This window comes from Mycetomoellerius zeteki, unplaced genomic scaffold (assembly GCF_001594055.1).
Source record: "Mycetomoellerius zeteki isolate Tzet28-1 unplaced genomic scaffold, Tzet1.0 scaffold62, whole genome shotgun sequence".
Taxonomy (NCBI): domain Eukaryota; kingdom Metazoa; phylum Arthropoda; class Insecta; order Hymenoptera; family Formicidae; genus Mycetomoellerius; species Mycetomoellerius zeteki.
Genome location: NW_017257632.1, coordinates 3966833 through 3994822, shown reverse-complemented (window position 1 = coordinate 3994822; position 27990 = coordinate 3966833). Strand labels below are relative to the sequence as shown.

The window sequence follows — 27990 nt, the reverse complement described above, 5'->3', positions numbered from 1 at the left end:
CGCGGAGCTACGGGTCGGAGTCGACGAAGAACGGCAGTCATTCAGAGCCCGACTAGCGCGTCGTGCACATTTCGCGCCTCCGTCTCCGAGCTCCCGCGTTCGCTGGTAAAAGGAGCAGCGCGCGAAGACGTGTATAACAATACAATATTCGTGACAGTGCGCGGGTTCGAGTTCGATCGAGGATCAGACAGAGAAAGAGAGAGGGGGAGAGAGAGAGAGAGAAAAGGAGCGGAACGACAGTGCCTGACATTCTGTTTCGGAAGTGAAATTCACGCCATGGCCGTCGTTTGAGGTCGATTCCTGAGTGCAAGACTAGTTTTCCCCCATTCTACCTCATTCTACCTTGACATCGGTGCCCGTCGACGATCCTGCGTCGAGGACCCGCGGCAAGGTTTAGGAAACAGGTGAGAGGGAAAGTGCGATGCGGCGTGGAGTGCGTTGCGCTTTTCTCCCGCGATATGTTGAATGAAAAGTCTCTCGAAATTTTTCGACAACGGTAGGAAATATCGGGCTGGGGGACGAGGTACACGACGTGGGCATGAAGATCCCCGTCGTCCCCAGCGGAATCGTGAAAATGCGGAGTGGTGGTGCTCACCCCCGGCGCGGCGGTCTCGCGTTCCGCGCAATATGGCCGCTCTCGAAAGACGCTTTGCATCCAGTGAGGGTGATTTAATTCAAACAGCGTGGGTGAAACTCGTCTGGTCACGCGGAGGAATCCTATGAGATTTCTTGTGGGTGTAGCAAAGCATGAACAATTTGTGCCGATACTTCGCGACTTTATTGTTAAATCGCTCATTGCGACCGCTTGCCAGTCTGTTCCGTTAAGTAGGAACGTCTTTTGTCGTGGACATTTATTTCAATTAAACTACTAATCCTGTAATCTTAAGTGATATTATTATACGAGAATTAATTTTGTAGATACCATTGTTCTCTGAAATCCTAAGAAAGCTGAAAGATATAAAAATTTTAGAAATATTATTTAAAAATTACCAAAATATGGTATATAAAAATGAAAACTTTTATTTTTAATTAAAAATTATTATTAAAATGGATTATCTTGCTAATGGAAATGTGATCTCAATTATTTTATTTAATATATATATAATAATGTAAAGAGCATCTCTAAGTTTATAGTGCGGGTGATATATTTTCAATCAAAGATATAGTTTAGAGAATGGTGAATAATTTTAAAAGACTTTTACAAACCCATGAGGCACGTGTTAAGTACGTAATATATGTTGACATCGATCGATCTTATAAATAGTGAACTTTGTAATAACAACACGCTGTAACTACATACATTAAATATTACAATGCTCCTTATGATTATATTACGATTACTTTTCCATTATACAATCTTAATTGTAAATATCCTCAAATTTATTAAATTTTTTTGGAAAAGGTGATAATCAAAGCTAATGGAAAATTTAAAAGATATTAAAATTGTTATAAAAATAAATATTATTTTTTAATGAAGTCATTTTTTAATTTATTTTTCATTACATATAGAATATTTACGTTAATTTGTGAGATGTTTATACTTATGGCTAAAAAGCTGTATTTCAATTATTTTAAATATCTTCCAATTTTAAATCAAGTTATTTTGATATTTCTAAATTAGTTATTCACTTATTAATTATTCAAAGAAAAAGTCACACGGTACCCACATGTTTCCAATGTAAATACTCTAAAGAAAGAAGACTTCTTTTTTTCCTTGGAAATCTCTTGTCGCATTAGATTCTTTGTTTACGATAATAAGGTTTTATTAAGAAATTTCTTGGATTTGTTAAGGTCAAAATCATTGGAGATTGTTTCTCTTATTTTCATTTTTGCACTGAAAATTCATTTTTATTAAAAATAAAAATAAGAGAAACAATCTCCAATGACCTTGATCTTGACAAATGTTATCCAAGACATGATCTTTAATAACATTCAAGAGGTTTTAGCCGTCGATTGGACACCTTGCGTAATGCTAGTGCTGGCGGTACTGTAACTTCAAGCCTTATAACTAAAAGTACTTTATGAAAAATAACTTTATTGTAATGTTTTGAAAAGCTCTTGACACACCAGCTATTAGATTCTGGAATAAAAAATAGAATATACCATTTACCACAAGATCAAATTGATAAGATCAGTAAATAGATCCTTTTGAATCCTACAATTTTTGTCTGAAACACTTTTCTGTAAAACTTATATTTTCCGAGATATTCAGGTATCCCGATCTTTTTAGGACCCTGTGCGCGCGTGCGCGCGCGTATGGTGTGTGCGTGTGTATATATATATATATATATATGTAACTATGATCATGGTTTTTCCGGCACTTCCAATGATCTGACAAAAACTATTTTGAATAAAAGTCAGTTTTCAATCGACTACAAATTGTAATATAAAAAAAATTTGCAAAATATTCTTTTTTAAGAAAAAAGTCAAGGTCACCCTAATTTTTTTAAATGGCACGATGTATTTTTTACTTATCGATTTGGCCGCGAGTCATTATTTTACAGTGAGTCATTATTTTAAGGGCGAAAACTGGGTTCGGAAAATCCGGTCGGCGACCCACGTGGCCTATTGATTTTCTCGCTGCCTGACACGCTCTCTCTCTCTCTCTCTCTCTCTCTCTCTCTCTCTACCCGTTGCCGCCGTTAGAAATTGACAGCCCTTTTGCCATTGTCATCGATTAACATCGCGCGGATATAAGCGCTCTCGAAAGGATACTTGAAGGTACTCGAGAAGAGTATTCGAGAGCATGCGAGAGTCGCGTACTCTTTACGCAATATGCAAGTCGGAAGTTCGTTGCGCGTATAATTTAGAGCTAATTATGAAATCACGCGAATCGGCGACTCGCTCACGCTTCGTACACGTAATTTTCTCGATGACAAACGCGACCTACGCTGTAATTCTGCTTGAAACAATCATGAAATCTTCATTGGACATCATCTAGAAACTTCTCTCTTTATACAGTTATGACATTCGCCAGCTTAGACACTTAAAGTCTGAAACATCATAAAAAAACGTTGAAAAAAGAGTTTACTAATAGCTACTATGTTTAATGAAGTAATGCTAGTTAACCCAGCACCAAACTTTTAAAAACGTTTATAGAACATTTTAAGAATGTACAAATATTCTTAATAGAACGTTCATATATAATATGTTCTATTAATGTCGTGTGGATCGTGTGCTATCTGGGAAATATTTGATTAATACAACTAAACATTTAGAGTTAGTATTACTTTATTAAATTTTTGATAGCTATAACCAAACTTTTTTTTCAGTGCAGGCAATAGAAACAGGGAATGACAGATTTATCAGAAACCGTATTTTTGTAACACGGTTTCTGATCGATAGGTAGAAATTTCTCATTCCCTGTTACTATTGCCTATGCTTTTTAACTATACAGTCGGTTACTAAAGGTTGCAACACTTTTTTTCGATGGGTTTCGGAATGCAGCTTGCTCACTGAGCGATTGGTTCTTATTCATGGATCCACAAATAAGAACCAATCGCTTGGTGAGTAGGCATTTCGAAGAAATGCATCCCGAATGCATAGAGATGCATTCCGAAATCCATAAAAAAAAAGTGTTGCAACCTTTTAGTAACTGACTATACATTAGGCTTAGCAGCTACGATTTATCGATTTATGTATGCCCTTTTCAATATAGATTAACTTTAATCTCGAATCAACTTACTCTTCATCTTTTTCTAAGAATTAGGAAAGAAATTGAACTGAGATTACATAATCTATATTGATAGAATGTAGTATTATAGATAAAAAGAATCAATATTTCTCTAAATATTAGACAAATATTGATACTTAATGTAATATCTCGCGATGAAATTAAGATGAAAAATGATAGAAATATAATTTTTGTGCGGCATACATATTGCATGATATTTATTAATATTTATTAATACCGAAATATCAAGAATCTTAATTTTAGAATGATTAAACCTATATTGGATTGACTCTACAGTTACGAATGCATAATATTACGCAATAGCATCAAATATTTTCCAGATAATTTCCCTTTTTACACCAAAAATATTTCAAAATGATTATAGTTTTTTTTATACAATATAGTTTTAAATTATACAATATAACGAAAATTATATTATATTATATTATATTAATTTTAACGAAAATTTCATGTACATAATAATAAAGCTTTTCTTTATTATTATGTACATACATGAAATTGCTTCTTAAAACAATTGTAATCATTTTAAAGTATTTTCATATTATCTCTAAAAACCTGTTATTATTCAAAGATATGTAAATGGAGTTTTTATACTGACAGCAATGTATATTAATGCTTTTTCGATGTAAGATTTATTTTGACAATTTTTAGTATAAAGAGAGAGATTATCTGGAGATTCTAAAAGCAAAGATTTACTCCGATTTAAACATTGTTTTATATTTCTACACAAATATTCATTATTCTTTTTTTTAATTTCAAAAATTTTTATTAACGTTCAATGTGTTCAGAGAATAAGATATTCTAAGAAATTATTGTATTTAATTCATGATGATAAATCTTACTTAAATGTTAAAATACTGAAATTATAACGATATTGGGCTATTTATAGAGCTGAGATGTAAATTAATGGGAAAAAAGGTAATTTATCATTTTCACATCGCAAAAGACATGTTATCATTCTTCAGGAAAAGTAATCGATGACACCGGTGTCTTTGTTTTTACCTCAGGTACGTTTAAGTACAGTTTGCCTCAGACTGACACGCGACAGTAAGTATATATAGCGGTAGGTTTAGGATCGATAAAAAACATGATGCAATATTCGGCCAAACTTTCATGGATACCATGGTTAGTCGCGGTCTTACTTAACACATTAAGTATTCAACCAAGATACTTTTATCTGTTAGACACTTCATAATGTTAAAATATTTAAAAAATATTTAAAAAAAATCTAATATAACAATATTTAAAAAAAATCTAATACTTGCAGATATAAAATTATAAAAAATGGAAAAACTGCAAATGACAAATTAATAGATATTCTAACATAAGTTAAAATAAAAGAATAAAAATATAAGAGAATACCTAACGATTGGAACATATGTAAACAAATATTTTCATTCGTTTTATAATTTTTTAATTTTATGAATATAATATTTTGTTAATATCTCTATTTAATAAATATTGTAAATCAAAAGTTAAAAAATTAAGAAAAAATAAGATACCTAAAAAATAAAATAGCGTGTGAAAATCCGTTAGATTGAAACTATAAGGTGAAACTATAGGGCGACCGTTTCGTGGAACATTGTCGGGATGTCTGATTCAAAGCGAATTCGTTGAGAACCGGTATCGGAGTAGGGACCCTAGATAATACCGGTGAGGCTTGAACAAATCAAAGCCTCTTCTTTCACGAACATATAATACATGTGTGCACATGTGTATACGTGTATACTCGTGCGTACGAAAAATGAAACAAGCAATGCTGGTAGGCAATACACACACACACACACACACACACACACATACATACACACACACATATATATGTATATGTATATACACACACGATTCTGTACGCATGTCGCGTGTGTTTCTCCAGCAGCTGAAGCAGTACGAGTGCCAGCTTGACGCATTATGGCTTTAGATCAAAGGGATACTGCAACATGTAAAATTCGTGAAACACAACAGTAGAATCTTGTAGAAAATCACGGCAGTCCAATAAATATTTACGATGTCCAGATTTCGTGCAAAAATTCGATAATTTAAAAAATTACTTGCAGGATATAAATGATTTTATTATATTAACATATTAATTATTCAGCGAGACGTAATTTTTATCTGGAAAGTCGGACAAGTATTCTTATAATTATTTCATTACGCAGTTTCAGTTTTACGTAATGTATTTCCTATTTTTAGTTCTCGCGCTTATTTCCTTATTTCTGCTGAAATTTTCTCGTGGAGAAAAATGGCGTGCGGAATATTTTACAGGATTTGTTTGGATTGCAACGTGAGATCATGCTATGCTCAATGCTAGATATATCGTGTCACGAGCGATATGATATGTCACCATATGATATGATTAAAAACACGGGCATGTAGCGATTTAGAAGTGTGAATAAACCGCTTCCAACTGACTCACAACTGACATAGGATTGGAAGGACGTTGACCTTAAGCTGATTGTAAGATTATCACCTACACAACATAGTTATTCAAGAGATTTCCTAAGGATGTCCAAAGTGATGTCTTGAGAACGCCCTTAGGATGTCCTAGGACATCTTATGGATGTTCTCAGGACATCACTCGGAGAACTATGTTGTGTTTTTCAATGAAATAGCGCATGCACTATTTTATAAAATTGTTAATAAATATACAGATTTTCCAAGAACTATAAGCTCCTTATAATCTCTATGAATAAATTACTAATCCTTCACTTACTCTCTTATATTATTCTACAGGTTTTTTTTTATCAATTGTTTAATGTTACACTTTTACTAGAAAAAAAATTTAGCACGTATTTACAAAGAATAAGAATTTTTTGTTTGATATTCTTGGAAATTTTCCGTAGATCAAATAAACGAATCACGAATCAAAATGGTACAGGAAAGTTGGCTAAATCCTACTTTTATTGTAATTTCTGAACAAAATATTTTTTTATAAATGACAATACAGATGTGACGCTAGTAATATTGTTTAAGTATTGTTATTTTTGTTTTGTCTTCGAGTCGTCCGTTTATGATCAAGTAACATTTAAAATTGATTTTGTTTGGTGTTTGATGTAAGTTTTTTTGTAATTTACTTAAGGTGTGATCAGCATAAGGCGAGTAATTGAAATTTAGTGTACTACAGGATTATAATTAGCATTTAAACTCTCTTCGAATACAGCATCAAATTAACAATATATGTATTTGTGGATTATATTGCTGTTAATGAATTTGTCAAAATAGAGGGAGTTGAATAATACTAGTCTTTATATCATGTTTATATTTAAATATAATAAAGTAACAGAAGTATACATAGATAAAGTAACATGGTAAGATTGAGTAATTGAATAATATTTTATAATTACTATTTTAATATTTGTATAAAAAAGCGTGATTGTATTGAGTTTTTTAAAGATAACTTATTAAAAATTATTCATATATATTATTTGTTTGATTTTAAGAAAATTTAGATCTCTCTTTGTAAAAACTAATGATTGTTTATTAGAAGTACAATTTAGAAATCCAATGATACAATTTAACGACCCAGTCGCCAAATCGTACCAAAAGCTACTTAAAAAAAAAACTGATTTAAACAGTTTTCAATTATTTGTTTATTTGTGTTGTTTTTTTATATTACCAACGAACCAACTGCAACGTTTGATATAAATAAAGAAATATTTTTATTTCTTCGGTGTTTTTGTTTCAGTAATTTTTGTTTTTAATCCTAGAATACAATGTAAGTGACTTTCCCTTATAGCCCTAAATCATGCGTCATTTAATTGCACTGCAGATTAATGTTAAAAAGTTGTGTCAAATGGTTATAGAAATAATTCTTCTCTGAAGATTAAAGCGAACCTTGCAAGCAAAATTCCGATATGTCCTCCTGACTATGTGCGAAGTATGGATTTATTCTATTGGATATTCATGGAAAAAGAAGCCTCGCAATTCCTAAAGTCTTTTCACCGTTTTTATTTGCTTCAACAATTTATGTTTATTTGCTGTATAATTTATGCTCATTGTTGTAGTTCCATCTATCGTCATAGATGTAAACGGCTGTTGGGTGAATGATTCAACGCTTTGATTAGTATTGATGATCTTTCGAGGATTCATTTAAATTCTAACATTGTTTTTCGCATTTACAAATCTATATCCACGTCCAAATCCACTCTTTTCAATTGTCAATTAATAAATAAATGTTAATTACAAAAAACGGCACGATCTTCCTTGGGGATGAAACATGGGATAAGAAAGTAACAGCTATCAATCTTATTTTGCCAACTAAATTTTATCACATTATAAATTTCGCAAGACGTTCTGCGAGAAAATATTGAGTCTGATATTCGACGACTTTTTCATTCGGGAACTTCGTGGAAATACGGTCTAGGCATTCAATCAGCAACCAAGCGATCGGCAGATCAGTGAAACCAATGAAACGACATTGACAGCTATAGGGCGCGCCGCGGGCTCGTCAGTTGATCGGCGAATCGCTGAAGTAGACGATATTATGTGTTTTGATATTTTATACTAATGAATGCGATTAATAAGCGCACGAGTGGGCATACTACATTAAAGAACAGGTTTTTACCGAGAACAGGTTGTTTGTCGGGTGATAGTAAAGGTGTGTCGATAATTGCGCGTGCGATTGGCTGGAAGCCTGAAAAGATAAACATTGTGATAATGATGCAGAATTCTAATTAATTTCGCGGTTACATACACGGCTATTTGTTCTCCAAAATTCATCTTTCCCCGTTAGTCATACGGCTGCGCTCGCGACGTAACGTCAACTTTAATTATACCTATGAAGCGAAATTACGCAAAGCACGTGAATAAATGAGCGCCGAGGAAGTGTGATAACAGAAGCCAATTTTTCTTTTTGTAGTGAATTAGTAAATTCGCCGAAAAAGTAAGTAAAATTTAAATCGAATAGAAATAAAATGGATATCGTAGATAGTAATAATAATATTGTTTGGTCTTTGTGTCCTATTATAACGTAATTGTAATTTTTTTGTGGGAATGATATGAGGCAGGAAAAGGTTCTCTCTAAGATTTTCAAACTAATTCAATTGACAACTAATTGATTGAATAGAAAATTAAATACTGTTGTCAACAAACATGAAATAAACCTACAATGAAATTTCAACATGTTCGATTTTCAATGAGGAAACGTGCCGAATTGTGTATTGAAATAAACGGATTGAATATCGCATTGAATATCTGGTATAGATTAAATTTGCTTTTTGGTTTATTTTTGGTTTATTTTGACGAGTACTACATGTTCTTAAAGTTTGGTACCACCTTTTAAAAAAAAAAAACACCCTAATAAGAGGGTGATAAATTATACCCTATTAAGAGGACATAGGACTTTTTCGGCTTCAAAAAGTATACCTTTTTTGCTGTAAAAGATGTATAAGCTGCAAGGAATGTTTTTATAAATAATTTTATAAGTACCTATTTTTGCACTATTAATCACAATTTTTTATTTTATGTTTTATTGAAAAATACCTCTTCTTCCTAGGCCTTGGACGGCAGCATTTCGCGATATCAGAAATAACTTCGAGACCTGGTTCATTAAAAATAAAAAATTCAAAAAGAGTCTAATATACTTAAAGTATGTTAGAAATTATAATTCCTACCCTGGATATGATTTTTTATTTTTAACAAAATGGCGGATCTTCAAACTTTGAAAAACCGATTTTCGGCAAAAATTTCAATTTTTTTCTGAAAAAAAAAAAGAAATAAAAAAAGCATCCGTTAGAGACTACAACTTTTAATATACTTTAAAACTCTTTTTGAATTTTTTGTTTCACACGAATCAGATCGGAGATATTTCTAGTATCATGGTGAAATGCTGTATGCCGTGCAAAGTCTAGGAAAAGGGGGGAAAGGATATTTTTCACTGAAACATAAAATAAAATGTTGCGATTAATAGTAAAAAATATGTATCTTCATGTACAAAAAATTCGATCCTTGTATTTTACATATCTTTTCGAAAAATCATGAAAAAGGCACTTTTTAAGGCCGAAAAAGTTCTATGCCTTCTTAAAGGAATATTATTCAGAATATTATTTGTTACATTTATAATATGATCAAATATTTTTTAATCTAAAGCGAAAAACTTTATTAAGCGAGTGGGAGAGGATGTATGGATATAAAGATAAATACAATGATAGCAATTTATTTAAATAAAATGATGCAATTATTTATCGTTCGAAATTGTCAGCTTTAATAAGAAAGGTGAATCTTTAAGAAATGTATATTCCTGGTAATTGAAATTAAAATTAATTTTTGTTATTAATATTGTTTTCAAACTAAAGGTACAAAATTGTTTTTCCGCTATCCGCACTTTGTTCTCATTGTGCGCGCAGAAAACTTTTTCAACAGCTGTATTATTTTCTGGAAGTGATAATACATATTCTATGATTTTGCAATTTGGTCAAATTTATAAAATATTTTTTAGCGGGATCATTTTGTTATTATGTTGCTAAAATTAGAACATTTAACACATTTGACGGGATAGAGGAACAAGCACCTTGAAATCGGAACCGTCGAGATTGGAACATCTGGTTACATTAGTTATATTAAGAAACACGACGGTAAATATTATTACAAACAATTTTCAATAACTCTCCTCTCTATTCTAAGTACCGTCTCCTTTTTGAGACTACATACTATTTTATTCCTGTAAATTACACACTTTTTTTTATTAATATCGGCATTAGAAAGATCGAGATGCACATTCAATGATTATTTAATTTTAATAAAGATCTATTATTTGTATAACTGATAAGGGTGGCAAGATTCAGTGAATTTTTTTCACAGGACGAACTTGTCTGCTGTATGCTGCTGAGAATCGGTAAAAATTGGAATAAAAGCAACCTTTCGCCCACGCAGAATCTTCGCCTGTACCTATCCTTACGCACAACGAGATCCTTCTATTCTAGATAAATCGACACAGTTCGTTACGAAAGATCGCGTTCTCGTCTCGCTTTGCGCGATTGTCAGATGCATTATTCAGGACGAGAAATCCTCGGGAATAGTCTTCGGCAATGAAACACAGAATCGCGATTTATACACGCGTATCGATCCTGTTATTTAGAACCGATGAGAGGAAAAATGGAAATGTAGAGATGGATTCTTCGCGCTTTATTTCTCGTTTTATAAGATATCGTTGCACGTTACGTTATCTTTATTCTAGAAAATGCAACTCATCTCGCAAAATAAGATATCATCGGTCTTTAAATAGCCTGTAATATCTCGTGAATAAGATGTAAAATAAAGAATGCTCATTGTTTCAAGAGGAAATTTTTTCCCCTTTTGATGGAAAAGAAATATATCTTTAGGAAGTAAAGAATAATACAAAGAATAAAAAATACGCACGAAGAAGGAATGATTCTTCAGTAGTTTATGTGATTCTTGCGTGATGGGGTACAATCTTTGATTTATTCTAATAGTGCGCGGATATAATCAAGATAGGAGGGTTGTCAACATATTACGTAATGAGACATTACAATACATATATCTGAACAAATTGCAACACTCTTATCCGCACGATCTTTCTAAGGAATTGTGTAATGAATCAAGAGGATACACCGCTTGGCTGGATCTTTGTTGGATGTCGAATAACAGTGTAAAACGAGAATAACAATATTAATTATCATAAACTTTACAAGACTTCGAACAATTTTCCTTATTATTCTAAAGTAAAAAAAAAAGCAAGATTCTAATGAATAGAATGTATTCATGCGTATACAAAGGCACGCTTTATCGCAATGGCTTTTGAAATAGGTAAAAGAATATTTTCACGTACATCAGTTAATATTTCCACGAAAATGTATCTCTTAGCGATACATTTAGCGATAAAACTGATCTATTTGTAAGCTGTGTTGTGACATCGAAAAGCATTATATATTCGTTTAAAGCAATTTTAAGATATCGTGATAGCATGACAAGTTCGCTCGTAAATTCATCTACTTCACATACAAAGTACTTCAATTTATAAATAAAAGCAAACGTCAATAAGATAATGATTCTACAATCAACAAATGCTCATGACTTTCCTTTGCATGAATGATAAATTTATTTTTTATTATTTTGAAGAGAGCGTGGATCAGATGTTATATAAAAATTAAAATTGCAATTTTTACATTAAATCCTGTTATCTAATATTCGATATAATTAATAAATAAATATATATTCACTAAGACTAATATTTAAAACTTTCTTATTGGCGGTATAGTAAACATTTAATAAGTTTTTTTACTATCATGTACATTTTACCATAATGACATAATAAGATAATAACACAGATTCTATTTTACTCGAGACAATATATCATAAATATAAAATAATAGAAAATGTCAAATAGATTTAAGAAAAATATTTGACGAATGAAAGAATGCGTACAAAGTACTTGTGCATTTCAGAAAGAATGTCGAAATCAGGGAGCATCAAAGATGACGAGAAGGGGCCCTATGATCCGGTCCCTACCGCTGAAAAGGGCAACGACGAGATTAAGCTGGAAGCGAAAATGTCGCTCCTCAACGGTGTCACCGTCATCGTCGGCTCCATCATCGGTTCCGGCATTTTCGTCAGTCCAACGGGAGTCCTTAAATATACCGGAAGCGTGAATGCGAGTCTTCTCGTTTGGACGGCGTCCGGAATTTATTCTATGGTATATAATCTATCCCTTTCTTTTTTTCTCGGAAACCTATTTCTCGATGACTTTTGTTCTGTCGATTTGTGTTTAATTGATTTTTTTATTATATTTTATATCTGATGTCAATGTATTAATTAAAATAGTTGCTGCTTGAGACAGGAGATAGATTTACAAATAAAAAGAAGAATGATTTATTAATGACGATAATATCTGTACGAATAAAATTCTTTCGCATTGAATTCGGGTTTTTTAACGTATCGGCTCATATCGTTTACTCAAGTGACAGCATAGAAAATTCAAATTGATACAAATGCAAATAAATTCTGATAAATACGTTTCGATGTAAGCAGTGACACATATAGTACATATATTAATTAAATTCTTGTGTTTTTTTTCATATTTTTCGATAGATAGGGGCTTACTGCTACGCCGAGCTCGGCTGCATGATTAAGAAATCGGGTGCGGATTATGCATACATTATGGAGACTTTTGGACCCTTTTTGGCATTTATCAGACTATGGGTCGAGTGCATGATAGTGCGTCCTTGCAGTCAAGCTATCGTGGCCTTGACTTTCAGCGTCTACGTCCTCAAGCCGATTTTTCCGGACTGCACGCCACCCGATGAGTCCGTAAGAATGCTCGCTGTCTGCTGCATATGTAAGTAGATGATAAAAAATCGACGGACACACATCTTCGAGACACAAGAACAAAATCGAGAGCTTCTCTATCGTGATATATTCGCGAAATAAAACGAAGCGAAAAAAATTATTTCTTTTTAGGTTTACGGGAAACTAATTTAAAAATTTTGACCCATATGCGTTAAATATTTGTAAAAATAATTATATGTATACTTAATATAGAATTAATACGTTCCGTTCTCTGTTTTTCTGTAAAAGCTAACGGAAATGAAAGGATTTCGCAATATTGTTTAGCGTGTAGATCAAGTTCTGCATTCGTAGAATTTTCTTTTTCCACAACTCTGTTATATTAATTTATTCAATGTATTGCTTTACAATTAACATCGCGAACGTAGATACTGAGATCTGCATGCGGAGGAACGCAATGTAGTAAGTTTATCCACGGAGTTTATCCACGGATATTTGTTGCACGAAATTGTAATCGAAGCATGGGAGTGATACTGCTCCTGCGGCGATGAATAATCGCGGTACAATACCGTATGGCTGAAGATTAAACTTAACTGACTTGCGTGTCCATCAGTAGTAACGGTTTCAAACGGACCGACACAATGTGACCCACAGAAAATTCGTCTTTCCCACAGCAATCGTGCCCCTGATTGCGCTGCTCTTCCTCTGTCGATCTCTCCATCTCGTCGTTTATCTTTCAACTTGTTTTCAGAGCTCCTCTTTGTATCGCCCGTCTTGAAGGAGCATCAAGATATCGTAATTTTTTCATGCATCAATTACAACATCCGATTAAATTAATTTATTTCTAATTCATCTTTCTGATTTGTCATTTTATTTATTTATTTTCTTTTGCGTTCGTAGATCTTTTCTTTTTTTATGCAGTTTGCCTTTTCTTTTTACTGATTCCAATTGTCGTGTTGGTTTGATTGCAAAAATCGTGAGCTTACAACAGATGTTCGGCAGATTTTATTTGAATAAATAAATTTTATTTCATCTTTTTACGGTTTTTTTGTGAGCCGCTTGATTCGCTGATTAATTGTGAGCGTAAAGTAAATTAGTCTCGCAATCTTTTTTCAGTCCAATATCTTTTTTTATTCGTACAAATTATAAAAAATTTTAAAATATTCTATTTTTTTTATCAAAAAACAAATTAAGAAAAAATGTTTTGAACATTTGTTTGCTGCTTTTTTAAATGTTATTTACAAGATATAATCTTTAATATTTTATAACTAATATATATTTTTGTCGTTAAAACATATGTAAAACAAAACGTAATAATATATAACGTATAACATAAATAAATGTAAATAGCCATTCTTTTTACAGGAATCAATTAGTATAACTATGTAGCAATTGACAAATATAAAAAATGTTCATGTCAATATATAACAAATAAACATAGCTTTTGTAGCACAAGCAACAAGATAGAAATATTTTAAATAATTACCGAGTAAAAATCTATTCATAAATTTATTATACGAAATTATAAACCAATTTCTAATTTAAAATATTTTTTAGTAATTAATGGATAAAAAATTTGTGGATCTCTTCGCGCGTACAATCTTCTCTTGATTTTACTAAAATCATTTAGAGAAATATCGCGCCAAACGTAAGTAAAAATTTTCATTGCAAGAGAAACGCTGTCATGTAAAGAAAAAATAATTTACAGAAATATTTTCTTTACTCATACGACAATTTGCTGGACCGTATTACTCGAGAATTTACGATGAAACCATTTATATGTATCCCGAGAAAATTGCGTGTGTGCACAGAATTCCCTGAGCAGTGAGATCGACAATATTCTAACAGCCTTGAGCTTCCCTGTGCCATGTACTTCGGCCTTGATGTTTTGTTTCTTCTGCTCATTTTCCAGAAAGGATTCTGCTATTCTTTTCACGTAACGAACATGGTATAGAGTGCAGTTCTTAGTTGTCGACACAGTAAATTACTAACAAGACGTAAGAGTTTAAAAAAGAAGTCACAAGCTTCGAAATAATCCTCTAAAATACAATATACAACGATAAAAAGAAAAGTAGAAGAGTAAAATTAAATTAGACTGACAAACAATATAGTTAAGAAACTTACAAAAGAGATTCTGATTTTTATGCAAAATTACAAGATTTAATTTATGTGACATTTATTTGCTCTGTTTAATACATTCGCTCGACATAAATCTTTTTTCTGTTGGCGGAGTATGAAAAGCCGCATGTGAAGCAGAATGTGAAAAATAACCTTTAAATTAATAAGTATTTTCTCCTTTTAAGTGGCGCGGCGTAATTATGCAGCAAATCGTGGTTCGCATTCTTCATACGAATGCGCGCGATAATGACAGATCGAGACACACTTCATTTTTCCGCCTTTCCCTCCCACAACGTAGAAATCACGAGCGATTACGTGATTTTTATTCCCTTTCAATTTTCACGAGCAATCGCGGATCGCGGGAGAGACTCCAGCGTATAATCTGTGCACGATCGCGAATGTTAGTTAATATTCTAATAAAAAAGAATTCGTTCATGGTCACCGATAGGAATAAACAACTGGCGGATCATATCACGGAACTGGGAGTATTTTCGCAGAAACTCGAGGACGCATGTAATTTTGTGCATGTTTCCGTGCTGTAATGTTCACTTTTTTCCGCGTTTTCGCGGACGAGCATTCAATAAGATACATGTTAATCGAGTATCATGAAGTATTCTCATAAAATATTTTTTTGACTGAAATATCATAAAATTCAGAATCTATAATGAATTAAATATTAATAGTGTACGAGTATATTAGTACATAATGTTGAGGTAACTAATGTTTAACTATTAATTCATTGTTACTGATTTAATAATTATTGATAATTGTAGTTTGCATTTATTAAAATAATCCGGATATTACTGAAGTTGAAGTATATTGCTATAGTTTTAAAGGATCGGAAAAAAATCCAATTTTTTTCAATTTTTCCGCGGATTTTTTCGGTTTTTTCCTAAGGGTAGAAAAATTCATTTTAGAAAAATTCACGCGCGCTCGTAAAACCTACCACGTTTACTTCTCGGTTCTTTCCATAAAGAAAATAATTGCGTATAGGGTACACAGCAGGATAAAATAATAGGAATTTTAAAACTGTATAAAAGATTGAGGTCGCATAATGTATTCAATAAAACATACAAAATATACACTATTGCACCATTAATATAAGAATTAAAAATATAGAGTCCAAACATCACGTTTATATGATAATAGTAGGTCTAGAAAATAATTTGAATTTAAACTGAATTCGTAACAAAATATTAGAAAAAAATAAACTACAAAGAGATACTTCAAGAGTTCATTAGACCGGAGTGTGACAAACTAGAGTTAAAAATCTGTCTACTTAAGCTTTGCCATGTACTAAAGGAAGGTTAGATTAGGTTTCACTACATAATTTTATAGATCTCATTAATTTTATAAAAGAATTTAGAAGTTACTTATTATGTCTTTTACATAGCAAAAACAGTAATTTTTTCAAAAAACCAATTTTTCGGGAAAAAAACCGAAATTTTTCCGGTTTTTTCCAGCAATTTGAAAAAAGCGGCTTTTTTAACCCTCCGTGAACTAGGTGGAAAATCAACATGGATCAAATGTAGGTATATCTCATACCCCATGCTATACTTCATCCTAAATATACTATAATTTAGTGTGATTGGTAACAACGCACTTTCCAGTTGCACGAAATCGGCAAGATGTACGCGCGGTACTTTTTAAGAAGTTATAGAAATTCTTGCTGGAGTCACACCCCATCTAGTTCACGGAGGGTTAAAACTATATATATTTCTTTATATAATTTTAATTGCGAGATACGTCAAAGGATAATTTACACAAGATACACGATGCATATCATGCAAAAAATTTATTTTTAGAAATTCATTCTGCGGACGAAGATACGACCACGAGTAAACGTATCGTGTTCCTTGTGGTTGCGGTCGTTTGACTACGCATTTCTTTTGCTTCGATGTCACCCCTGCAGATCGCATTACAGATACGCAGAAGTAATTGCATTTCAGTTATTTTTTTCTGGGAGACAATTGACGAAGTATTTCTTTCGTAAATATTTACACGGGAAGCTTGAATAAGCCTGTATAAATATTTACGCGAGATACGGATTTACTCGTTTCTCTAAAAAAATATTTGATAAAGGATATAAAACATATCTTTCACCAAATATAATATATGAAAAATAATATTGAAAACAATATTAAAAATGTTTATAAAAGTAAAAATAATTAGATAATTTATTAATTACATACTGTTATGTAATTGGGGCTTAAGAAAAATGAATTTTATCCATGATTAAAATCACTTTGTCAGATAATAATTAATCTGAAATAAAAAATCTCGAATAAAAAAATCTGATACGATTAACATGTTATAATATCGCATTCGTGATAAGCACGATAATTCTGGTGTATCGGATCGTAACGTAAAAAGTGTATCACGTTCGCAATCGACACGATCTTCGAAGAATAGTTTCGAGCGATTGGAAGCTAGTCTATCGTTAATTGAACGTGCACACTTCTCACGTTTCTCTCAACAAATCAATTATGTTATTCGAAATTTCGCATAAAATTGGAGAAAAATGCTTTGAGATATAAAGCGATGAGGTGATTATTCTAAATTTCGCGTAAAATTACTCGAGAAAAATGCTATAAGATATAATTATAAAGTGAAGAGTTAGTTATTGGCGACGTTGTCAGTAAAGCTTTTCTATAGTATTTGAAGAAAATAAGATTTCACCATATAGACTTTCATTTATTCCTTCCGATAAATCATTCGACAAACCGGGAATAGGTTTTCCCGTGAAGGAAAATGAATGGCGAACGTATTCGTTCTCGACGATGAGGATTTTGAATAAATGACGCGTCGCATTTTCAATATTTATGATAAGTCTATCAAGGGTCTCAAATAAGATTATAAATTGGTAATAAAGTTTCGTCTTCTCAGGGAAATCTAAAAACTATAAATTTATTCGACATCTTTTTCTCTTTCTTAAGAAAATTTTTTCCTACTTTCTTTAATATTTTGTTCTTAAATTAAACATTTCAAATAAAAAATTAGGAAAAATATACTACTAATATTATTTCATTAATTAGTAGAAAGAATATTTAATTAATTAGTAGAAAGAGTATTTAATTAATTAGTAGAAAAAGTGTGATTAATGACAAATTCGCATCATTAACAAACAATCCATTAATTAAGCTGGCTATCTGAAAGAGATTTAGATTATATAGAAAGTTCTGCCATACCTTTGCATTTTATGTATATATATTCACAGACATTTGATTTAATTCTGTTTTTCTCATATGAATGAATGGCAATCCATTTCCACTTCACGCTAGTAAGTGATAAAGATCAATGACCAGAGCGAACGTGTGTTCGCATCTTTTCGTTTTATTTGTGTCAAGTGCAATAATTTGCGATGGAGATTTATTAATCGTTATTCCTAATTGTAACTGACATTCATTGATGAACTAACAGATTAACTGCAATAATGTATTCCGTTAAAAAACAATAACTTTGCCGTAATTCTCTGTGATAAAATTTCTATTTTTTAAAAAACACAAATTTAAGAGGCACTTTTCTTGTATTGGACAAATTTAAGAGATTTAATTTGGAGATAAAGTTTTAACAGATCGTTTAAGATAAATTTAAATATAACATGCGTTAATTGACACACATTAATCATGTCGACACTTGGATCAGTGGAAAGAAGATCGTCACAGACCGAATGGAAACGTCGATGTGAGACCGCTTGCGAGTCAAAAGCCTGATGGCAATCACGCTTCATTGTGAACAAATGTAATTTAATAATGTGACAACTGGCCACCACAACAGCATAATTCACCGGTGGGGGGATAACGGGACGAAAAGGAAGGCAAAGGAAGGAAAGACAAAACGAGTGGACGAAGGGAGAAGAAAGAGGTGGAAACACAAAGCGGCGCTCGATGGGGAAAGGATGAAAGGGGAGATGGAGTCTCGCGATATTTCTGCGAGATGTTGCATCAGTCTCCTGACATTTCTTCTTCCTTTTGTTCTACGCGAATTCGTCAAGGACACAACTCCGAGCGGCGCGAAATGTTCTTGCCAAACTCTGTGACAAAGAAATGAAATCCTTTATTAACGAATTAATATTAGCATTATGCCTCGTGTAAATAGAGCATTCACGATGAGATTGTCCCGTACGTAATTCTTCAATGAACAAGGAAACAAAGAGGCTGAGGCGAGCAGACAGAAGTACAATAGATATATTCAATTGAAAAGCAAAATAACCGATATGTACTGATATAAATATGTTTCTGTTTTTTCTTTAAATCATTTTTTTTTATTTAAAGATAGCAAAATTTTTCTAGTTATAAAATTTAAAATATAATAAAAAATTCATATGTAAAAATTTAGAAAAGACTATAATCAAAATTATTACAATTATAGTTAAACTAAAGATTTATAATTTCTTTTTGTAAAAATCAACGTAAAATCATGACGATTATTTTATAAAAACTATTATAAAAATTATCGCACTTCCGCTGTTTTTCAACTCGCGCCAATAAATTATATATTATACCAATAAATTTTTTCAATTTCTATTTTTGCAGAATCGTCAATAGATAAGAAAAAGAAAACCGACTACAAATATTCTCCCTTACCTTATAAATTAGAGTATCTACCTATATCCTATTTTTTAAAAATAAGTTGATAATTAAAATGTATCCATTCTATTTGATAGGTATTGATAAAGTAACGAAATCGTGTGTGCAACCGGTTCGATTAAAGCTAGCACGATTTAAAAAACGGCCTCTCTTTATCATAAAATTATAGCGAAAGGTCGTAAAAGTATTTCAAAGTGAACGACACGTGTAAAACTGGGTGGCATTCGTGACCACACATGATTCTTAATTAGATTGACTTAATTTCGCTCACGCGAGTCGTAATAGGTTCATATATCACACCTGCTGTGAGTAATGTATCATATGTTGAAAACTAAGTAATTTGATTACCTATACTTACAAATTAGCGACACAAGAGAAGATATCTTTTTAATCTTATTTTTAATTAAAGAAATTTTATACGTTCTGGTTGTTTGAATACGTCCCCTCCCCCGATTGCATGATAATTAATTCGATTATTTGCATCGATTGTTTCAGGTATTCTCGCTTTCGTAAATTGCTGGGACGTCAAATGGGCGACGAGAGTGCAGGACATCTTCACGTATGCGAAATTAGTCGCGCTTTTCGTAATAATCTTCACCGGAGCGTATCAGCTTTGCACCGGTGAGTCTGTCCATTATTGTAATTATATATTAGCAAGATAAAATTTCGCACACGATACTTAACTTGTAAGACAAACGAGTTTGGAAAAAAATTAACAAGAATAGGAAATAAAGACTAAGAGATGCATTTAAAAATATTAATGTGTTGAAATAACATGTAAATTAATCACGTTTTAAAATAAATCTACAATATACAAAATATTCAATCTAAAAAGATAGTAAATCCAATACACAGAGATAGCTACATAATCTATTGATATTTTGAAAATATTATATAAACATATAAGATACATATATTACAATACATATTATATTTATATTTTAAAATATAAGCAATAATATAATTCGGAATAAAATGAAATACCTAATATCTTTATATCACGAAATATTCTTATGAAGACAGAATTAAACATTTTCTATCCAATATCTTCGAAGTAGTACGCGAGATACATTAATAATATAAAGCGAATAGACTTTCTAGAGCGTATTATGAGGTGAAAGGTCAACGACATCACTCGATCGCGTGCAGTTTGCAGCGATTTGCAACGATCCCGAGTGATGCTAATCGGCGTCACGTGATCACGTTCTCCGCGTTTTTCATTCATTGTGAATTTTTCTCGTTCCCTAATGCGAACGATTTCACGGAACATCGAGACATCGAGAGGTTCTCGGTACATGTATTTTCAACAAATCGAAAGAATCGTTCTTGTATCAGAGAGACTTTCTCTTTGTAAATTGTCTAACTTAATCGATCGATAGTTCTAACGTTTTTTCAATACTCCGCGCGATCGTATCTCCTGTCGCTCCTCCTTTCATTCTTGCCGACATCGAAGAATAAAATTATAAGGTGTATATAATAAATTAATTAATTCGATCGACAAGTTTTTAATTATTATTGTTATTATTAATGTTCAACATAATGTATAATTTTAATAGCAATCAATTTTTAATATTTCCTTCAAAGATATGAGATAGAGAATAGAAAGAATATTAAATCTCATAGGACCGTATAGGTCCTACACGTAGGACATACACAGAGAAAAAGGTTTTTTTGGATTTAGTATTCCTATTTATTTGACTAAAATTTGTTTTATAGTTTTATTGAAACAACATATACTTGTACGAAATATTATTTGTTTGAATAAAAATTTTGTTGTTTCATTCGAGAAACCTCTATTGTTTGACAGAAATAACATATTTGAAGTAATATCTTTCAATTAAATAATATATTATTTAGTTACAATGAATACAAACAATGAAACAATTATTTGTTTGAAAATGGCAAAATATATTGATAGAGGTATGATAGAGGTTCACACACACACATGCGCGCGCGCGCACATGCAAATGCAAATAATTGCTTCTTAGAACAACCATTATATTTTTTACCGAAATTACGAAAACAATGGCTTATACGTCTAACAACAGGATTAAACGAACAGCACTATATGTTATATCAATTATGTTTGTGCAGTACAATTTGATCACGCAAATGCCGAAGATAGACATTATCTGTTCAAACAAACAATGTATTTAAGACAAAGATACTTTCAAATTCAAACAATCGCACTTATTGATTAAAATATTGGTTTGTTTGGACCATTCCAAATAACAAATTTATTTGGATACAATAAAATTTATTAAATCCAAGGAAATCTTTTTCTCTGTGTACATGTGACAACAGAATCAATAGGAAATAAATGCCTTTATAACGGTTTAACTAAATCTTAAGTGCTTGTATAATTCTGTGTGAATGTATGTATGCAGTCCTTCAAACTGTGCGCCGAAATAATTTTTCGGTCTTGAAAACGCAAATTATCTACTAAACTACTGCAGTAATAGGTATTACGAGTTAAATTGACTAGCAATTTAACATTTCGATGCTCTTACACATCTTGATAATGTTGAATGACATATTAAAATCTGTAAATAATTAATATTTATTGCGAAAAATATTACCTCGGCCGAGAGTCGAACCCTGATCTCTACACTGAGAAAAATGGTCTGGTTGGATTAAATAGTAATTCTGGTGGAAAATGGACGAATCAGAATTTTCTGGTTAAATCTATTAGAATTCTAGTTGAGATAATTAGAATTCTGATTGATATAATTATTCTGGTAAAAATGAGAATTCTAGTAGATTTTACCAGAAATATTGTATCAACCAGAATTCCTGTTATCTCAACTAGAATTCTAATAAATTTAATCAGAAAATTCTGATTCGTCCATTTTCAACCAGAAATTTTTTTCAGTGTAGCATTCCGTGCGTCCTCCTGAGAAAAGAAAGATATGGAAGATATAAAAAAATATGGAGTTAAGAAACATTCTTGCAAGCAAACCTGTAACTAAATTAGCATCAAGAATGATTCAATGTCAGATCATAATTTTGAAAAATGTCTATGTAGGAAGATGTTTTATTTTTGTAAGAATCGACCGTCCAACGGAAGTTACTTAAACGTTTTTTCAGCATCGTATGCTTGCCGGACGAGACAATTTACCCAATCAAAAAGGTGCGCAGGCGATGCGATGTAGTCGGTGTGCGTGCAAGGAATCGCTTAAATTGGACTATTCAGCGAAGCAAATGGTTCCTTGACCATGGTATGCGACAATCATCTCAATTCTGACGAAACTTTTCTCCGATCTTACACGCCACTGAACTTCATGCTCGCCTTTCGTTAACGATCCCGCTCAATCCAGCCTTATTCATTAAAGAACCAATTAAAAAGAGATTCTAATTATGAAATACAAGAAATCCAAATATCAGTTAGAAATTGTTACTAAAGACAACAGCGTACGATGTTTGTTTTCTTGCTGGATTGCTAACTGGATTAGATTCTTGCTACCTTATTGATTGCAATGCTAGCACTGTCAGCACCGCAGCCAATACGGTGACAAGATTCTAGCCAACAGAAAAATATCGTTTTGTAGTTACACCTACGTTTTTTAAATAATATATCTAAATAAGTTAAAGAAAACGTTAAAAATTGATTGCTACTAAAACTATACATTTATTGTATTGAATACTAACAATATTAATAATTAATTATTCTCATTCAATAGAACAATAATTCTTCGATATTCATGATCTTTATGTTTTATTTTCCTAGGACACACACAGTATTTTACGTTTGACAACAGTAACACGGAAGTCACGTCTATAGCACTCAGTTTTTATTCAGGCCTGTTCGCTTACAACGGTTGGAACTACTTGAACTTCATAATTGAAGAACTGAAAGACCCCGTTAGGTGAGAACTAAGCCTGTCGCGCAATAAATTAAACGCGATTCAGAGGAAGTTCATAACTGAACGTTAATTCAGTGACAATAGCCGCTGCAGAAAATTTATGTTACTCCTGTACGCTTATAACCCTGTATTTATTTAGGAATCTACCGAAGGCCATCGGCATTTCGTGCGCTCTCGTTACAATCGTCTACGTCTTTACGAACATGGCCTTTTACACTACCCTTAGTCCCGTCGAAGTGCTCGGTAGTGAAGCTGTGGCGGTGGTAAATAACAACAAATACACTTTTTAATAAAAAAAAAAGGAGTCTTTTAAGAATCTTAGAAGAAATGTGATTTGAAAAATACAAACACTAAATCTTACTTTAATGTAATCAAATAATAATTTCTATCTGTATATTCTAATCATTATAAATGTTCATATTTATTCTACATTTGAATAATATTTATATATTATTTGTACTCTAGAGTCATTTTATCTTCTTTGTATTAACCGTATTAAAATTAACTATTATCTATATGTGTATGAACTAATAATTTTCTAAAATAATTAGTTAATTCTTTAAAGCTCCTAAACTGTGTGTGTGTGTGTGTGTGTGCCTTATATTGTTAGCTATAATTACTTTATTACCTTTAAAGCTCCTGTCTTTATTTGGCAGACATACGCAAACAGATTGTTTGGCGTGATGGCGTGGACGATACCAGTTTTCGTAGCTCTATCTACATTTGGCGCAGTTAACGGCATTTTACTCACGTCCTCGCGACTTTTCTATGCGGGTGCCTGCGAGGGTCAAATGCCGGAGATACTGACGATGATCCATCCCGCCCCCCCCCCCCGCCGTAATTTGCATGGTAAACTGTTCTTCTCTTTAATTCGAAAGCTTGTCTTACTTTGAAAAAAAAAAAGTATAAATCGGCTGAAAATTATGATATTAATCGTACTATTAAGTTATGTAAAATGCATTCGATCAATAACATAGTAACTCTTTTCTAACAACACTGAATCATAGATATGTAAAATCGTATGAATTTTATTTGTGTGTAAGATAATACTTAATTTTTGAAGAATTTATCTTTAAATTATTAAAGATTAATATTAAGATTAATATTAATTAAAAATTAATGTTAAAATTATTAATTTTTAACTAATTACATATTGATTTTATGTTAACTTAATAAATTAATTCATAACAGATATATGATCCTTTACAATTGATTTCGATTCGATTTGTCATTTTATCTTTATACCGCGAAACAATTACTAAATTTTCAAGTACAAACCAACCCTTCGCGCCTGTTGATCGTGATTGCTGTTAGACTCAATAAACACATGAGCGGACAATCTAACGGACAAATTGTTTCGAACATCGTCAAACTTGTTGCGGTGGGCAAATTTACTTTGTCAGAATTAGAAAAGGCACTCTATCATAAGCATGGACCCTCAATTAAAAACACAATCTTTTTCCAGGCTCTACTATCTATGGTGTACCTGTGCTCTTCCAACATTTTCCGTCTCATCAATTATGTCGGCTTCGCCACCTGGGTACGTACGATTTTTACGCTCGTCGAACTTTCTCTTATAACAAAAATAAATTTTTCGTAATAATTTTATGATGTCGAAGAGATACTGTTTCGTGAATATGACTTCGGATTTCTTTTTTCCATTAATTAACACAAAATAGATATAAATATGACCTTCTTCCTGACTTTGTTATACAAATGATACCTCGTCTTTCGAAGGTCGTGCAGCGTAATTATAGTGCGACCACTAAATATTTCTTAGAAGCTTATGTACTCACCCGCGATGAATTAGCTCAATTGGAACAGTAATAATTTTCCAATTAGCTGATCACTTGACGCAATCAAGTTATAAATTTGCAGTCGATTCTTGCATCTGTACACATGCTTGATTTCTTTTCGATAACTTTTTCAACATGCGCACTTTAATTCTAAGCGATAACATTACCTTTAATCTCGCGAAATATATTTGTATATTATTAAATTAAAAAAAATAATGTATTTCTTATAAAATTATAACTCCCAACTTTTTAATTGTTAAATAACTTTAACTTTAATCCGTTATATCTTAAAAAATTGATATTTCATCAACAATATTATTTTTAGCAAGTGTGAAATATTCCTGTTTTAATAATAAATACGTTATTTTTTAATGTAATTATTTTAATTATTTACAAGTTCTTTTGATTTTGTAGATTTATAATTTCAAATTATATTTACCACAATTTATCTCAACTTGTAGCTCAGCATAGGCGTTTCCGTGTTGTGCCTTCCGTGGCTCAGGTGGAGCCAGCCGAACTTGTTGAGACCGATCAAAGTGAATCTCATTTTTCCGATCTTCTACATCCTAGCCACTCTCTTTGTTACGATTGTTCCGATGTACGCGAGTCCCGTTGAAACTGGTGAGTATCTGTCATTAACGATTCGTGATATGATTGTGTAAAATACAATATGTTACAAAAACAATTCTGTCTTAGGATATGGTTGTCTGATGATATTTTCCTCCATACCTGTCTACCTTGTATTTATCTCGTGGAAAAAAAAACCGAAATTCTTCCAAAAAGGAGTCGGTAAGTCTAACGAACGTAACATGATATACTACATAATATATCATCAACTTTAATCAAATATTAACATATCGAGCATTCATAGACACAATATCGGTTGTTAAAAATTATTGTTAAAAAATATTAAATAACTTCCTTCGCTTTATTTTGTGAAAATGTATTAAGATATCGATCATATCATTTTTATATAAGGGAATCCTAAAGTGAATCTGTTTTATCAATTTTTTCAAACAAGTATTTTTCTGCCTTTACAGATTAAAAATTCCTTCTCCATAATTAAAGTATAAACGATAATGTAGTCCAAACCGATCGACCTTTATGCCAAAAGCGGAAAAAGATAGAAAATTACAATTTTGTTACCGACTTTTAACGTTAACTCGTAATAATTTGCTTTATATACGAGTTTTATACTTCGTATAAAACAATTTGATTTGGACTAGAGATTACATGAACAATCAATATTGAGTACTTAGAATTAGATACTTAATACGAAAGATTAGTTAGTTAGAAAATTTGTATGTGTGAATGCGATATTGATATTGTAGTATATAAAGTCGATGTGTCGGTGAAACAGCGATCTCATCGGTTTGGGCTTTATTTTAGAATCCCCTTAAGAATGAAACTGAAAGATAGAAAAAGAGAGGAAGAATATCACAAAAGAGCTCTAAATTTATTTTATTCAAAACTGCGGAGTGATTTTTAATAAGACGTGCGTTCATTACCTGGTTTTAATTCATAATTTAAGGAGTCATCTTTACGGTGGCGAACGATTTTTCTTTTATTTCGTTTTTCTGTAATCGATTTATTCCCACAGGCGCCGTCACCCAAAGTTTGCAGAAGATGATGGTAGTCGTGGGGCCACAAAAGGCAAAGGTTCAGAACACACAGTAACATAATTTTACTCTTGTCATGTCACGCATGTTTAGCACTCATATATTTTCTTTGCTTCCTATTTTTCGTCTTATCTGATTGGAATATTTGCTAGAATTAGCTCATCTTTCAAAATTGCTCTCGATTCATGTATGCATGCTTCTAATTGTTATCACAATTTTTCTTCGCTCTATTGTACATTTACATTTTATCGCACTATCTTAATTATTAACTGTCTTCTATCGTATCATATATTATAACAATATTGTATATTGTTATAATATATAATTTATAATTATAATTATTAATATATAATTTATAAGCTTTCAAACATAAAAGTTAAATTTTTGCTTGCTGCCTGTTCATCTTGCTTATCATTTCTTCAGTTTGAAAATCAACGACTGTTTTGAAGCATATCGTGATTTTGTTCAAATCTACAGTATAATCTTTTTAATTATTTAGGATAATTTTCTAAAATCTTGATACATCCTTTTCGAATTTGAAGAGTTTAACGTCGTTTTATCGGCCGTATTACTCGCAAATAATTAATTGAATAATTGTCGGCACTTTCACTTAAGTTGACTAGGACATTATTGAGATTTGATTTCGCACGTCACACACATCCACACCACAGACACATTCAAATATACCAAATCGAATCTCTCTCAGAGAGCCTAATATATCTCAGATATTAGCAACTAACAGACGCGATTAATCGCGTTCCCTTTGCTAGAATCGCACTTGCATCCAATGACCTCGGGTTATCATGGTTATCACATTTATAACATCTCGCTTACTCTTGTTGCAGTAAGAATCACAAGGCTGTTGCAGAAGATAATGCTGATAGTCGGCAAGGCGAAACCCGCTCAGGTATAAACAGTCAAGACGAACCGGATTGAGATCAAAATGATGAAGACGAGGCCTTTCCGGAACCGGAAGACACAGATTTTCGTCGATCTTCGAGTTATAATCTCTTCCTTCTGCCGGAAAAGAATGCGATTGGGAAGCGAGATTGATTAGCATATCGATTCCAC

At 32.0% G+C, this 27990-nt stretch overlaps 1 protein-coding gene across 1 annotated transcript; it reads left to right on the top strand.

Moving 5' to 3' along the window:
* Window positions 1–30: 30 nt before the first annotated feature.
* LOC108728643 (Y+L amino acid transporter 2) lies at window positions 31–27163 on the top strand. The gene is given in 12 exon segments (XM_018457343.1): window positions 31–404; window positions 12097–12344; window positions 12740–12986; window positions 20137–20262; window positions 23369–23507; window positions 23644–23767; window positions 24161–24324; window positions 24326–24353; window positions 24970–25044; window positions 25762–25921; window positions 25997–26089; window positions 26901–27163. Coding segments are annotated over 11 exon segments (1476 nt in total). The 5' UTR covers window positions 31–404; window positions 12097–12101; the 3' UTR covers window positions 26978–27163.
* Window positions 27164–27990: the final 827 nt, after the last annotated feature.